This window comes from Anopheles cruzii, chromosome 3 (assembly GCF_943734635.1).
Source record: "Anopheles cruzii chromosome 3, idAnoCruzAS_RS32_06, whole genome shotgun sequence".
Taxonomy (NCBI): Eukaryota; Metazoa; Arthropoda; class Insecta; order Diptera; family Culicidae; genus Anopheles; species Anopheles cruzii.
In genome coordinates, this window is record NC_069145.1 from 21,925,423 (window position 1) to 21,939,116 (window position 13,694).

A 13,694-nucleotide genomic window follows, 5' to 3' on the forward strand; every position below is an offset into this window, starting at 1 on the left:
ACTAAAGCCAGAAGTGCATATGATTACGTTGTATTATTTGTTTATAACTATTAGAACAAGCAAAGTATTATGCAGCAACATAATATTTTGCACTCAAGCTAATGCACCGCCAGTGCAGCGAGAACTATGGACGAACTATCCGATCGACAGACGAACTATTGATCGAAGGCTCAATTATGAATAAATTTCTTTTTTTACTATCTAAAACGCACGTTGCACGTTCTGAGTCGTGAAAGAAGTTTTTGCGCCAAACGATTCCGTGCGTGGTGAATAGTGGTGGTGGGTTGTACTACTGTCATCCTGAACTCACCACGCGTAGATGATAGCAAAACAAAGTGTTTCCAATTTAGGCTTAATGAGGGAGTTTTTCCAGTCTGTGCTATCTTGTTTTATGCGTTCGAAGAACAAACATTAGACAATACAAAATGTCCTTTCGGCATCTGCTTGTGTTCGCGCTATGCGCCTACTGCGTTCGATCGGAAAAGGCATCCGATAAGTACACCAAAAAGGCAAACGTACTGCCGGATTCGGAGATCTACGATCCCGATTTTCGCAACATTCAGCGACCATTTCGGATGGCCAAGCTGAATCTGGTTTGGACGAAAGCACAACAGGTTGGTGCTCTTTGAATGATTACGGAGGGGTTTGCCTACACACTCTACACCTTTTCTAGCGACTTACCGAACCGAAGTTGAAATCGCTGTATACCGAGCTTAAGCTGCACGATAAGGAAGAGATCACCTACAAGCAGCTGAAGGAGAAGGACAAGGATGGACTGAAGGAGGCCCAGCTGCGGGATAAGCTGGTGCGCATTATGAGCAACTACGGGTTGCTGGAGCACTTTGACGAAACGCAGGATCCCGAGAAGTACAAGCAGCACAAACCGGCCAACGGGGCCAAGGATGCGTACAAGAACAAGAGTCTGTTCAAGGACAAGAAGCTAAACAAGCTGTGGGATAAGGCCGAAACGGCCGGCTTCACGACGGAGGAGCTGGACGCGCTGCGGGAAGAGTTTGAGCACCACCAAACGAAGATCGATGTTTATTACAATTTGCTCGAGCAGCTCGGGGATACGGAGCCGGGCCAGGATGATGACGCGCATCTGAACGCGATCAACGACGACGAGCAGGATCGCTATAATGAGATCGATCGGCGGGAGGAACCGGCACCGGCCGTCAACAAGCAGCACGCGTATCTGCATAAATCGAACCAGCTGCGTGACAAGCACCGCGACATTCGTGACAATTTCGATCGTTTGGAGCGCATCTCCTCGCAGGGTCCGAAGAGTCAGGATTTTGTCGAACCGAAGGTGCAGGGCCTCTGGCGGGTGGCACTGGCCAGTGACTTTAGTGCGGACGAGCTGGCTTCGCTCAAGGTGGAACTGCTGCATTACGAAAGCCGGCTGCTAAAGTTGCGCACCATGCACGCCGAACACGCGCTCAGCATCGAGAAGCACAAACACAGCGACGCAAAGGCGGACACGCACAAGCTGATGGAGGACAACATCAAGAAGCAGACGCGCAAGGTGGAAAAGATACAGGAAGAGGTGGAGCGAAGAATCTTCAAACACTCGGAACTCTAGGCGCGGAGAACGGATGCACCATTCCACTCGAATCATTATCATTTGTAGGGCACTGTCCTGTGGAGCCCGCGTGGGACCTATGGCCTATTTGGCCAAGAATATCAAAGCAATGATTAAAATTAAATGAACGTTAAGAAAAATGTGGCGATCTTTCAACCTGCAGAAAGAGATCTGAGGAATATCATCAATTGAATAAAACACAACCCCATTTCAACAGTGTTTCACACGATTGTTGTTTTTTTACCTGCTTCATTACTTATAATTTTCCGTTTTCAGTTTTCATATTGGGTAGTTCCAAATATAATATATAATTTATAGAATAATATATAATAGTACTCATTATTTAATCAATAATCCGTCAGTAATCATGTGTTTCTCTGTAAGTGTCCCGCTCCTCGTGCCTCGTTTGCGTTCATCAGTAGTTTTCGTTAACCGCGATCACGGTGTTTTTTTCGTTTTCCCCGTGTTAAACCACACCACCACGTCCTTTATGCAGCATATTTTCCGTCGCCCTCCCCGCAAGCCGCAGCACGGCTTAAGTAGAACTAATGCGCAGCAACACAACGATCATGACGCCATGTGTGTTATAGGTTATCGTTCACCATATTACTTTGTTTTTATTACGATCGTATTTTCATCAGTATTCATGTAGGTTTTTTTCTTATGTTTTCACCCTCTGTTCACCTTTTTCCAATATATTGTGATAAATGATCATCAGCACACTACTCACTACAGTGTTCGTTCTTCTACCGCCACGTCTTGGTGATACTCAGCGCGCAGCGTATCTCTTATCAACTTTCTTCGTTTCAGCAAGCAGCAGCCGAAGGTGTAGGTTTGCGTTGCGGAAAGATGCTTCGCGCGTCGTTTAGTAGCAGCAGTTTGACTGTTTTGCGTTTAGTTCTTCCTCTGTCTCTACCACCGTTTAATGCTGGGAACACCACTATCGATCTACTATCGTCATCTACAGTCACCAAAACCTAATGTTTAGTAGCGCGGTAGCATCAGAGAATACACGCTTCTCTCCTCTTCTCATCGAAAACCCTCGTTTATACTTTGCAGACTCCTGAAGCGACTGGATGATCTGGTGTGCGATCGCGGAAGAGAGCGCTACCTAACAAACTCTACTTCATCATTCTATTTTCATACACTTTTAAATCGTGTGCTGTGTTTTTCGCAAGCAAGCGTGAGACCGTCCAGAGAGTCCAATTCCGCCAACAACCATGCGCGCATCTTCCGAGGCCCAATCGAAAGAGGACGCACCGCAATCTGGTGGAAATCGGTACACTGGGGAGCTCACCACGCAGGCTAAAAAGCGTTCAATCGTCTAGTACGATCGATCTTCAGTGTCTAACGGGGCAGTATCTATCACTTCCGGTCATTACTACACGTGGGGCGTCGGCGCGCTCGTGGATGGTTAGGACAAATGTATGAGATAATAAGAAATGTAGTAAACGACTACCCTTCTCGGAAGCTACCACCATCGAGAAGCTTTCCTCCTGGATGTGCTTTGCAAATCCCCATGTTAGCATTACATTACAGCGCAGCGCAGCGGTTAACAATAGTTATGCGAAACTTAACCGAATTCATCTGGAATTAGTAGTGTAATGTTCCTTTCCTTCTTTTTACAGCAAAACCTTGGTTTTCCGTCCGTCTAGTACCCTCCCCCTCAGTGACCTTTTCTTGGTAGTCGTTGGCGTTTGATTTTTTTGTTGTGGTTGCAGATTCGATTAGTGTGCGGTCCAGAAATCGCTCCGTGCGTCGTAGTGTAGACACAAGTGTTAATGTTGAACAATGCTAAGAGAAAACTCCACACCTGCCGTGGAAGTGTAGGGATCTCTACTAGGATTCGCCGTTGGATTCGCTGTATGACTCATAAAACCGACTTATCTAGAGCTGACCCCCGTTTCACCCGCGAGAGACGCGTGAAGATTATCTTTATTATTTTGTGTGTGTTTTGTTTTTAGTTGTGTCGGTAAATTTTGGTTTAGGAGTATTTATTACTAAAGCGTGTGTGATTTTTGTTGTCCAACTCCCCCAGTTCTAAACGTGTTCGCGACACCACCTGGTTCTGGTTATATGCTCTCCTGACACACTTCCGTCCCCCTTCGATAGATGGTCGGTGCCGAGCAAGGGGCGTGCGTGTTCTTTTGGCGCAACACAACTTGGATCATGTTCGTCTAAACAATGTGCGTGGCGCGGATGGAGCAAGAATGAGTCCCGGGCGGGCCAAGTGTTCAAGTGTTGTGAACTCTGGCGGCTCTGGCATCCCAAAGACGTTCACTAGGCGCCACAGAGTGTCACGTACACGTCACAGCACGCTCTATACCGTAAATTTTAAGTAGTTGCGCTTCGTAGCAGGCAATAGTAAATATTATTAAGCAGGATAGTGTGTTAATTATATTGCTGTAATGTGTATGTGTGTGTGTGTCACGATCAGGTTTGAGAGTGTGTTGTCTGAGAGCCGAAGCTTGCAAGAGGGAGTATTCTTTACGTAGTGTTGGGTGGTGTTGGTAGAGCAGTGGCACTACTAGCAGTGGTTGCCATTAGCAGCAAGTTGGCAAACTTCTCGATTAAAACCTCTCCATTCTTCCCACAGACTATCAACGATAGTAGGCTACGGCTACGGTAGTACGGCTTTTCCGGAAGTTAAAAACGGACGTTGAGACTCGCAATCGACAGCCTGTTCCGGCGGCCCCTTAAAACAATTCGAAAGCCAACGGTAGGCATTACAAGACAAAGTGGACAGATTTTGGAACGCGCTTTGGGTGCTCGATTCCCTCGAGAAGGCGCGGCGCAGAAGAAAGTTCGGTGCATTTCGGTGCCATCACTTCATTTGAGACCGGTGCGCGTAAGGCATCGGCGGGATCGCGAAAAAAGGAATATAGCATAAAGGATAATATTTTACCATAGCGAATGGTGTATATTCAATATTCACGTTCGTTTCCTTAACCCAAAAAAAAACAAGACGTGCACAAATTATGTGTATGTTGTGTGCGCCCCTTCTGCCCTTTCACTCGGATTGTTTACGGATCTCCGTCGTTCGAAGAAGAGAAGTGTTTGCTTGGAAAGTGGAGCTCCTTTTTTGTTCCGAGGTGGTAACCGAGAACTCTAAAAACGTAGCATGGGTCAAATTTACGTGCCTACAGCGACATCCTGTTACATACTACCGAGGCTTTTGTATACATATGCGTTAGAGGCTACCACGCGCGCGTGCGCCATCCTGTCGGATCTGACGAGACGAGTCGTGCTGGAGATTCGAAGCTGGGAAGTTTGTCGTTCGTCGTGATCGTGTGTGTGCTTGATGTGGGGATGATGATGCTTGCCGCGCTTGCGCTATACCGATGGCGTTTTCGTTTTACACTGGGTGACGAGGCGGTGGGTGACTGTTTCCAACCATCTCAAACTTACCGTCCCTGTCCTATTCATTCATCATTTTCTGCCTTTTATCGTCCGTCATCCGCCGGTGTGCTGCTGCTGCTGCTGTTTTCGTCGACTGCACTGCACGACCACCCCCCCGGAACTAGCTTCTCTCTAGTGACCAGTCCACTTCTGTGACCAACCCTGTGCAGAAAGATGCGAACATAGAGTAGTGGCGTGAGATTGCAATCCTTTGGCTTCGATCTGCTGCTGTCTCTATACTTACATGCTTTTCATGCTCCCATGGCGGTCGCAACTCACCCGCTCCCACCATATCGTTGGATGGTGTGAATGGATACTGCATAAAATTCATGTTCGGTTGCGTTGGACCGGTGGCCCCGCCGCCGGCACCACCACCGATGTTACCGTGGTAGTCCATTTGCAGTTGCTATTAAAACGAAACAATAAGAACCGGAGTCAGACTGGCTGCACTTCATCGTCAGCGTATCGCATCACGCATTGCCACTGACCTGGAAGTGGTCCGCTAGGTGCATCTCGTCCATGTACTGCCGATTGATCGCGCCCGGCAACGGACCGCCCGCTCCAGCCCCCGGGTTGATCCAGGCCATTTGCTGTTGCTGCGATCCACCGACACCGCCACCGCCTCCTCCGCCACCCATCAGCTGGCTCTTGTCCAGCATCCACGATTGCTGGGAAGCGGCCGCCGCTGCTGCGGCAGCGATAGCGGCCGCCCCACCATTCATCAGGTCCGACCCATCCAATGCCGCGTATCCGCCCATTCCGGTCGGGTTGTACATGATTCCGCCGACCCCGGGAGGGGCGTTGGCACTGCCGCCGCCACCCGTACCACCGATACCGACGCTACCGTTTCCGCCATACTTCCAGGCACGCTCCGTACCGATGGCGCGGGGCAGCTTGCGAGCATCGTCCATCGTGGACTGTTGCTGTGCCAGCGAAACACCGCCATTGGCCGCCGTCTGCTGTGTGTTGTTGTTCGGTGAGATTGTCGGTGAGTTACCGAGCGCCATCGCAAGCCCGTTCTCCATGCCCATCAGACTGTCGGATCGCTGCTGCTGCTGCTGTTGCTGCTGCTGCAGCTGATGACCGAGCTCCGACGCGAACCAATTGTTCGAGGCACCAACACCACCACCAATCCCGGAACCAACACCAGCGCCACCCCGATGGTTGCTTCCCGGTGGTGGTGGCGGTCCGTGCTGCTGTTGGTGCTGGTTGTTGGGACGCCCCGGCGCAAGACTGTAGGATGACATCGACGGATACTTGCCACCCATACCGATCGGAGGAGGTGCGTGGAACATGCCACCACCACCGCCACCACCCGTACCGCCGCCGTATGGCTGCTGATGTTGATGTTGCTGGTTCGATTGGTTCATTTTACCAGCCTGATGGCCATGGGCTGCGAGTGGCGGCTGGATGACTGATGGTACACCCGAGAAGGCCGATGCTTTCGGGTTGAGGCGCGAAATCGGTGGAAGACTGCCGACTGTGCCGCCGGCGCCACCGAGCCCGAGATGGTGCGTTTGGTAGGATGACGACTGCAACCCATCGCTTCCCGGCAGGCCACCACCCGCGCCGCCGCCAAGGTGGTTAACGACCGTATCGAACATCAACGGTGGTGGAGGACGAGAGCTACCGACCGGTGCTTGCTGTTGCGGCATGCCACCGGAATGGTCGCGTCCGACGCCGCCGCCACCGCCACCACCGAGATAATCCGGTGGCGGTGGGCGCATCTGCGAGGAAAGAGACATCATCGAGCGCTGTAGCGCGGCCTGACCGACGACGTTATTGGCACCGTTGGCCGTGGCGCTGCCTACCAGCATCGAGGGGAGCGGCGTTGGCTTGATCATGCACGCACCGACCACCGCGTCGTTCGGCGATGGGTACGGCTGTGTACCGATCGCGGAGGGCATTACGGCCGAAGATGAAGAAGATGGTGGCAACGGTTGTTGCTGACCAGCGGCAGTTGCGGTTACCATCGACTGTGATGATACGGCCACAGGCGGTCCAGCGCTAGACATTGGAGGCACACCGGAAACGGGAACGTGTCCGAGACCGGAATTGAGCGATGATCCGCTTCCTCCGGTGCTGCCACTGGTAGTGTTTAGCATGTGCAACGAGGCCGCTGCCGCCAGCAGGGACTGTTGCTGGTGGTGATGGTGCTGCTGCTGCTGTTGATGAGGATGCTGTTGTGATGGGTGGTGCATCGACGGATGGCCACCAGTTCCGTGTGGCTGCATGGCCTGGTGTGCCAGGGACTGATGGTGCTGCTGGTGCTGGTTTTGTTGGTGTTGCTGGTGCTGCTGGTGCTGCTGATGTTGCTGCTGCTGTTGATGCTGCTGTTGATGCTGATGCTGCTGCTGCGACTGTTGCTGCTGCGGCTGTTGCGGCTGCTGCTGCTGATGCGAAGACAGGACTGACGATGGAGGTGATGTCGCTGTGCTCGATGCTTTCGAGCTGCCTGGGGATGAAATCGAGTTTCCGCGATATCCTGGCGCTTTCGATGCGTCGACCTTTGGAGAGGATGATTAAAAATAGAATTCAGTTCCAGTTCAGTTAAATCTGGAATTCGAGTTCTACAACAAGCGCTCTTGATATTTTAAATTGATAGAGTTCTAATTCAAGGTGGAATTGGTGGAAGTCTAATTTAAGAACACTTTATCGGATCATTCCGATTCCGTATAGAAACGGCGTAAGGTAAGACTTAGTGCCTTCCAGTTATTGAAGAACTCGCTTTAATTCTAACACCCATGGCCCGCGGCCCTTACCTGTAGTGTTGGAGGATTCTCCATGAACGAAGGACCACCGCCGGTCCCGCCACTTCCACCGACCGCGGAGTGTGGATGGTGCGGCGGAAGATGCGGATGATGCTGGTGGTGGTGCTGGTGGTGAAGCTGTTGATGATGCTGTTGCTGCTGATGGTGTCCCGCAGCCCCGTACATTACCGATTTGCCCACCTCCGTGTCAGCGGAGCCACCGCTGGCGGCGGAAGAACCACCGCCAGCCGCCGATGGACCCGTCCCCCACTGGCTGAACGGATCGTTGAACAGCGAATATTCGTTCGTTTGCTGTGGTGCAGGATGAGACTGTTGCTGCTGCTGCGGTAGGTTGCCACTTCCACCCGGCGCTTTCGACTGCAGCTGTCCACCGGGAGCTGCGTTCAGTGACGAAGGTGGCGATCCAAGCTGGACACCACCGGCTTGTGGTTGGTGCAGTAGTGGCGATGGAGTCGTTACACTGCGACTACCGATCGGTCCGGTGGCCGTCGAAGATGCTGATGACGATTGGTGCTGGTGGTGATGGTGGTGCTGAGGTTGCTGGCCAATCGGCGTGATCGATCGGCCACTACCGGGCGCGGCATGAGGATTTGCCGTAATCGGAGCACTGATGGGTGGCAGCGGTGGATGAGCCGACGGTTCTGCGATCGTTGGTCCCGGACCACTCGTTGCGATCGGAGGAATAAACGTGGATATCTTCGGCTGTTGCGCGGAACCTGCTGGATTCGCACCGGCAAAGGAGTTGGCAAACGGTGCCGTCGACATTCCTACACCCGACGATCCTTTAGCAGGCGATTGTTGCTGTTGTTGCTGCTGCTGCATTGGCAGATTGCCGGAGCGAGTGCCAGCACTCGAGGATGTTTGTGAGTACTGTTGCTGCTGCTGCTGCTGCTGGGCCTGTTGTTGTTGGCCTGTGGTGTTTGCAATGGGCGCAGTCGCTGCCATTTGCTTGCCTTGGTTACTGTTCGCGATGACACTACCAGAATTTCCGCCGTCCGCCGCAACCAGTTTGGCAAACGTGCCCGCCACTAAGGAGGTGTTGTTGGCCGCTCCGGTTCGTTGTGGCAGGGGTTCGCTCTTGTTCATACCCTTCTTGATCGGCGGCATCATTCCGTTAGCGCCAGTGAATGACGCCGAACCGGTGCCGCTGGCCATTGGGCCTGAATGAGAATGGTTTGCTTTCGGGTTACCTCCTACGGAACTGCCCATCATACTACCGCCGGTACCAGCACCGACTGGCGGTCCCGAACGCTTGGCTTCTTTGCCCGGGCCAGTGCCGGCTGGTGACCCACTGCCAGCCACTGCGTTACTGTATGGCACAGTCGTGACACCTCCACTGTTGCCAGATGCCATAGCCCGTGACTGCTGCTGCTGCTGCTGCTGAGTGGATGAGACGGAAGATGACATGAACAGATTTTTTGCTGCGGTTGGACGAGCACCGGAGATGTTATTGGCGCCGCCTGCCGATGGAATTGACCCAATCGGTGGTTTCGCGTTACTAATTCCTCCCTGTACCGCGCTCCCGCTGACCGTGGGTTTGTTGGACGCCAAAAAGCCGGACTGTTTGTTGTTGCCGACGGTTTTGCCAAGCGAATGCTGCCCCGCGCTGCCACCAGAGGCTGAGGCTGCCGTAGCTGCGGCCGCAGCGGCGGCAGCAGCTGCAGCGGCAGCGGCCGCCGCAACTCCACCCGAGGCCACGATGGCGGACATGGTCGGCGCTACCCCATTCGAGGGGATGATCGCGGCCGGAACAATCGGTATCGGGGCCTGTTGGTGCGAGTAGCTGCCCGTGTTGCTGGATGCCGCCGAACCAAACATCGACGAGGTACCACCGCCGGTCGTAGGGGCGGCACCCGAAGAGGACGACGCGCTTCCCGAGCCAGACGATGCTGTCGTGCTGGAGAAAGCCGAGGCGCTGGTGGCGGCGGAACTTCTTTGTGCTCCCGAGCTGCTGCTGCCGCTGGCAGTGGTGGTGCTACTGCTGCTGTTGTGCTTCGGCAGCATAAGCAGAATGTCTACGTCGGGATCCTTGATCAGCGTCACGATTAGCGAGTGCGCCTGTTTGGTCGCTTCCTGTGATCCCTTGATGGTGATCGACCGATCGCCCTGACTCTTGCCCTGCTTCTCCACCTCAATGTGAGCCCCGGTCGCGGCACGGATCGCATTAATGTTGCTTCCCGCACGACCAATCACACGCGAAATCGCGTGCACCGGCACTTGCACCTTGCGGCATTCCATCGGCGAAGAGGCCGACGATTGGCTCTGTTGGACGGAGCTCTTGCGCACCACCTCCTTCCAGCCTTCTTCGCGTTTCGTCACCATGCCGCCGCCGCCACCGTGTTGCTGAGGGTTTCCGGCTCCGCTTCCGCCGGACGGTTGCTGCTGATGCTGATGGTGGTGATGCTGGCTGTGTTGCTGCTGTTGCTTCATCGGACTAGCGGAGGATCCCCCCTTACCGTGATCGTCGTTAGTGTTGCTGTAGAACGTCTTGTTGCCGTGCGTTTTCTTGCCCGAGGCAGTCGAGGAGCTGGCGTTGTAGAAGGAACTGCCGGTCGTAGCTGCTGCCGGAAACGGTTCATCGCCGTGGTGGTGCTCTGCTCCGTGCCGATTGGTGCTGTTGGCGCTGGAACCGAATACAATGATCGATTTACGGTTGGCAGCTTGCGTTTGGCCACCGGCGCTCTGTTGGTGGTGCTGCGTTGCCCCCCCACCACTGTTGCCCGATCCCGTTGCCGTCGATCCCGCCGACATTGCGTGATTGTTGTGGTGCTGCTGCTGCTGATCGCCACCGGCTCCGGTTTTCTTCTCGTTTTTGATCGCTTTTCCACCGCCGTGTTGCTGCGGATGATGATGCTCATCTTTCGGAGCCACATTTTCCTTTTCGCTCTTTTCACGCTTCTCGCGATCTTTGCTGTACGGTTGCTGCTGCTCCTTATCTTGCTGCTGCTGCTGCTGACGTCGAATTTTGTCTTTTGAGTTTTTATCCTGCACCACAGGGTTGTTGACATTGTTCGACGACGCTCCTGCCGAGGCACTCTCCGGGCTTTTCGATTGCCGATTAGTAACGGCGGCTGGTGTCGCATTGGCGTTACCGCCGTTCTGGTTGCCGGCGGCAGCGGTGGTTTGGCCCTGGGATGCTTTGCTGGTCGACGCAGACGATGAGGATGATGCCGACGTCAGGGCCGCCTTGGAACTGGCCGTCCTGGCGGCACCGGCCGCGTTGGTCGAAGCGATCGTGCCACGTGCCATTTGCTGTTGCTGCTGCTGCTGCTTGCGCTTTTTGTTGTTCTTTTTCTGCTCCAGCGCGTTCGACGATTTGACGTCCGAACTCGAGCACGATCCCTGACTGTTGGCATCGATGCCGGAATCGCCCTCCTCCTGCCCTTGATACAATATCGGCACTTGGCGATACTGGAACATTTGCTGCTGTTGCTGCTGCTGCTGCGGTTGGCGTGTATTTTGTGAAGAGGATGCCGAAGCCGCATTCGCCTCCTTGTGCTGCTGCTTATCTTTCTCTTTGACCGCCTTATCTTTGTCCTTCTCGCGCTGCTGTTGCTGCTGCTGCTGCTGCTGTTGTTGCTGGTGTTTATGATCATTCTGCGCTCGGCTGTTGCTGTGAACCTGAGCGATAGCGGCCGACAGGAGCAGCTCGTCCTCGTCGTGGTCGCTGTCGTTATCTTCGTCCTTATCCTCCTCGCCTTCGTCCTCGTCCTCGGGCTCGGGGTCAACGTTGTCGTCGGTGGTGTGCTTGCGCTGTTCGCGTTTTTCCGCCTTGCGACGCTTCTTACGCTCTCGCCGTTTGGCCGCCGCCGCCTTTCGATTTTCTTCGCGCGTCCGCTCCAGATCGAGCTCCTTCAGCAGTATCGAGGCGTTCATATTTGCCTTCGTGGCCTGCTGGTCCTTTGCGGCGCGGATCACCTTCACACAGTCGTGACACTTTTCGAGCAGTTCCTGCTCGCTGAACGTGCTAATGAAGCGCGTCATCTCCTGATCCGACGGGAACTGCGTGACGTGACACACCATCCACTTGACCACCTTCGTGTGGCCCTTCCGGAAGGCGGCCATCAGGCAGGACACCTTGCGGTTGTCTTGCGAGTCGATGTCTGCTCCCGCGCTGCACAAAAGCTCCACCACACCCAGGTGGCCACCGTTTGCGGCCAACCACAGCGGGGAGTTTCCTTTCTTGTTTTTCACCTCAACCGCCGCGCCGCGCGACAGAAGCAGTTCCACGAACTTGAGGTGCCCTTTGTCGGCGGCGATCGTCAGCGCAGTGTCGCGGGACGACGGAACCGGTGCCGCGTTCACGTCCGCTCCCTTATCGAGCAACACTCGGCCCACGTCGATGTACCCACCGGAGGCAGCCTCCATCAGGGGCGTCAGTCCGGTTTTGGCCCGATGCTCCACGTTGGCCTTGCGATCGAGCAGCAGACTGACCACCTCGTGCCGACCCTGGAAGCAGGCGAGCGTTAGCGCCGTGTTGCGGTTCGTCTCGATCTGCGCATTAATGTCGGATCCCATGTCGAGCAGCAGCTTCACGGCCGCCGTGTGCCCGTTCATGGCCGCCAGCATGAGCGGCGAAATGCCCAGCTTGCTGCCGGTGCGCGAATTGATCTCGGCTCCGTGCTGCAGCAGCAGCTTGATGATGTTCACGTACCCTCCGCTCGCGGCCAAGCTGAGCGGCGTGTAGTCGGACACGTTACGGTGCTCTCGGTTCGCGTTCATGCTCAACAGCAGTTCGACCACCTCGTAGCGGCCTCCGGAGCAAGCGAGCGACAGGGGCGTATCCTTCGTGCGCTCCGATTGCGCCTCCAGCTCGGCACCGTTGCGCAGCAACGTGTCGACCGCCTTCTCGTGGCCGGCCGTGGCGGCCAGTATGAGCGGCGTAAAGCCCTTCTTGTCCTTATGCTCAATGTTGGCGCCCCGGTTGATCAGCAGCTCGACCAGCTCCTCGTGTCCCCCCGCACAAGCCAGCGTGAGTGCCGTGTCATGGTTCGAATCGGTCTCCGAGTCGACGTCGATCATACGCTCCGGCAACACCATACCACCCTGCGGGGGAATGATGCCCCGCGGGTATGCGGTCGCCGCCACCGTACCGATCGTGGTCTGGCCCGTCACCATCGCCGCCGGTCCACCAGCACCGACGGTGCCGTTCGTCGGATAGATGCTGCCGGCCAACACTTCATTCATGATCGCTGGCGATGCTTGCTGGCCAGCTGGCGCTTGCCGTACCGAGCCCGGCATCGCGAGACGATTTTTCTCCTTACGATTCTTTTCTCCTTTCTTTCCACCACTGCCACCACCGCCGCCCATTTTTCCGCTCGGAGGCGCTGCTTCGAAGATTTGCATCAACTGCGGCGGGTTCGAAGCGAGCATATTGCCGCCACCGCCTACAGCTTGGGGCACCAATTCACCACTTCCGGCCACCACGACCGGTTGGGAGGTTGTTTGGGTTGCGACCTGCATCTGAGTTGCGGCATGCTGCATGCAATGCTGCTGTCCCTGGGCCTGAGACTGCAGATGTTGCTGCTGCTGCTGCTGTTGTTGTTGCTGTTGTTGCTGCTGTTGAAGGATAACAGAACCGGCGGCAATGTTTTGCGCATGAAATTGTTGCTGCATCTGAGCGTGCTGCAGAGCAGCGGCGGCCGCTGCCGCGGCATGCGACTGTAGCGTCACGTTGCACTGTTGGGCGGTCGCTTGTTGCTGCTGCGACGTTTGTTGCTGGCTAGTGTTAAGAATCATGTTGGAATCATGCTGTTGCTGATCCTGCTGCTGCTGCACAGACGACTGCTGCTGCTGCTGCTGTACGTTGGGCAGTTGAAATAGCAAGTGCACCTGCGAGGCTTTATCTGCGTCTACGTTGAAAACGAGCTTTGGCTGTTGCCCATCGGCCCCACTACCCGTCGACGGATGGTGCAATACCGTACCGGAAGCGGACGCCTGGC

General features: G+C 54.9%; 2 protein-coding genes across 2 annotated transcripts in view; one reads left to right on the forward strand and one right to left on the reverse strand.

Moving 5' to 3' along the window:
- The first annotated feature begins 356 nt into the window (after positions 1 to 356).
- Positions 357 to 1,774, forward strand: LOC128272523 (alpha-2-macroglobulin receptor-associated protein). The gene is made up of 2 exons (XM_053010348.1): positions 357 to 614; positions 674 to 1,774. The coding sequence occupies exons 1-2, from the start codon at positions 426 to 428 to the stop codon at positions 1,580 to 1,582; spliced, it is 1,098 nt and encodes a 365-aa protein (XP_052866308.1). The 5' UTR covers positions 357 to 425; the 3' UTR covers positions 1,583 to 1,774.
- Positions 1,775 to 1,819: 45 nt separating this feature from the next.
- LOC128270055 (ankyrin repeat and KH domain-containing protein mask) overlaps positions 1,820 to 13,694 on the reverse strand; it is a 29,534-nt gene continuing 17,659 nt past the window's right edge. Inside the window, exons 16-20 of the mRNA XM_053007458.1 lie at positions 7,744 to 13,689; positions 7,366 to 7,488; positions 5,470 to 7,248; positions 5,226 to 5,387; positions 1,820 to 5,143 (exon numbers count right to left, since the gene is read on the reverse strand). Coding sequence (XP_052863418.1) covers positions 5,114 to 5,143; positions 5,226 to 5,387; positions 5,470 to 7,248; positions 7,366 to 7,488; positions 7,744 to 13,689 — 8,040 coding nt within the window. The 3' untranslated portion in view covers positions 1,820 to 5,113. The remainder of the gene's footprint in view (positions 5,144 to 5,225; positions 5,388 to 5,469; positions 7,249 to 7,365; positions 7,489 to 7,743; positions 13,690 to 13,694) is intronic.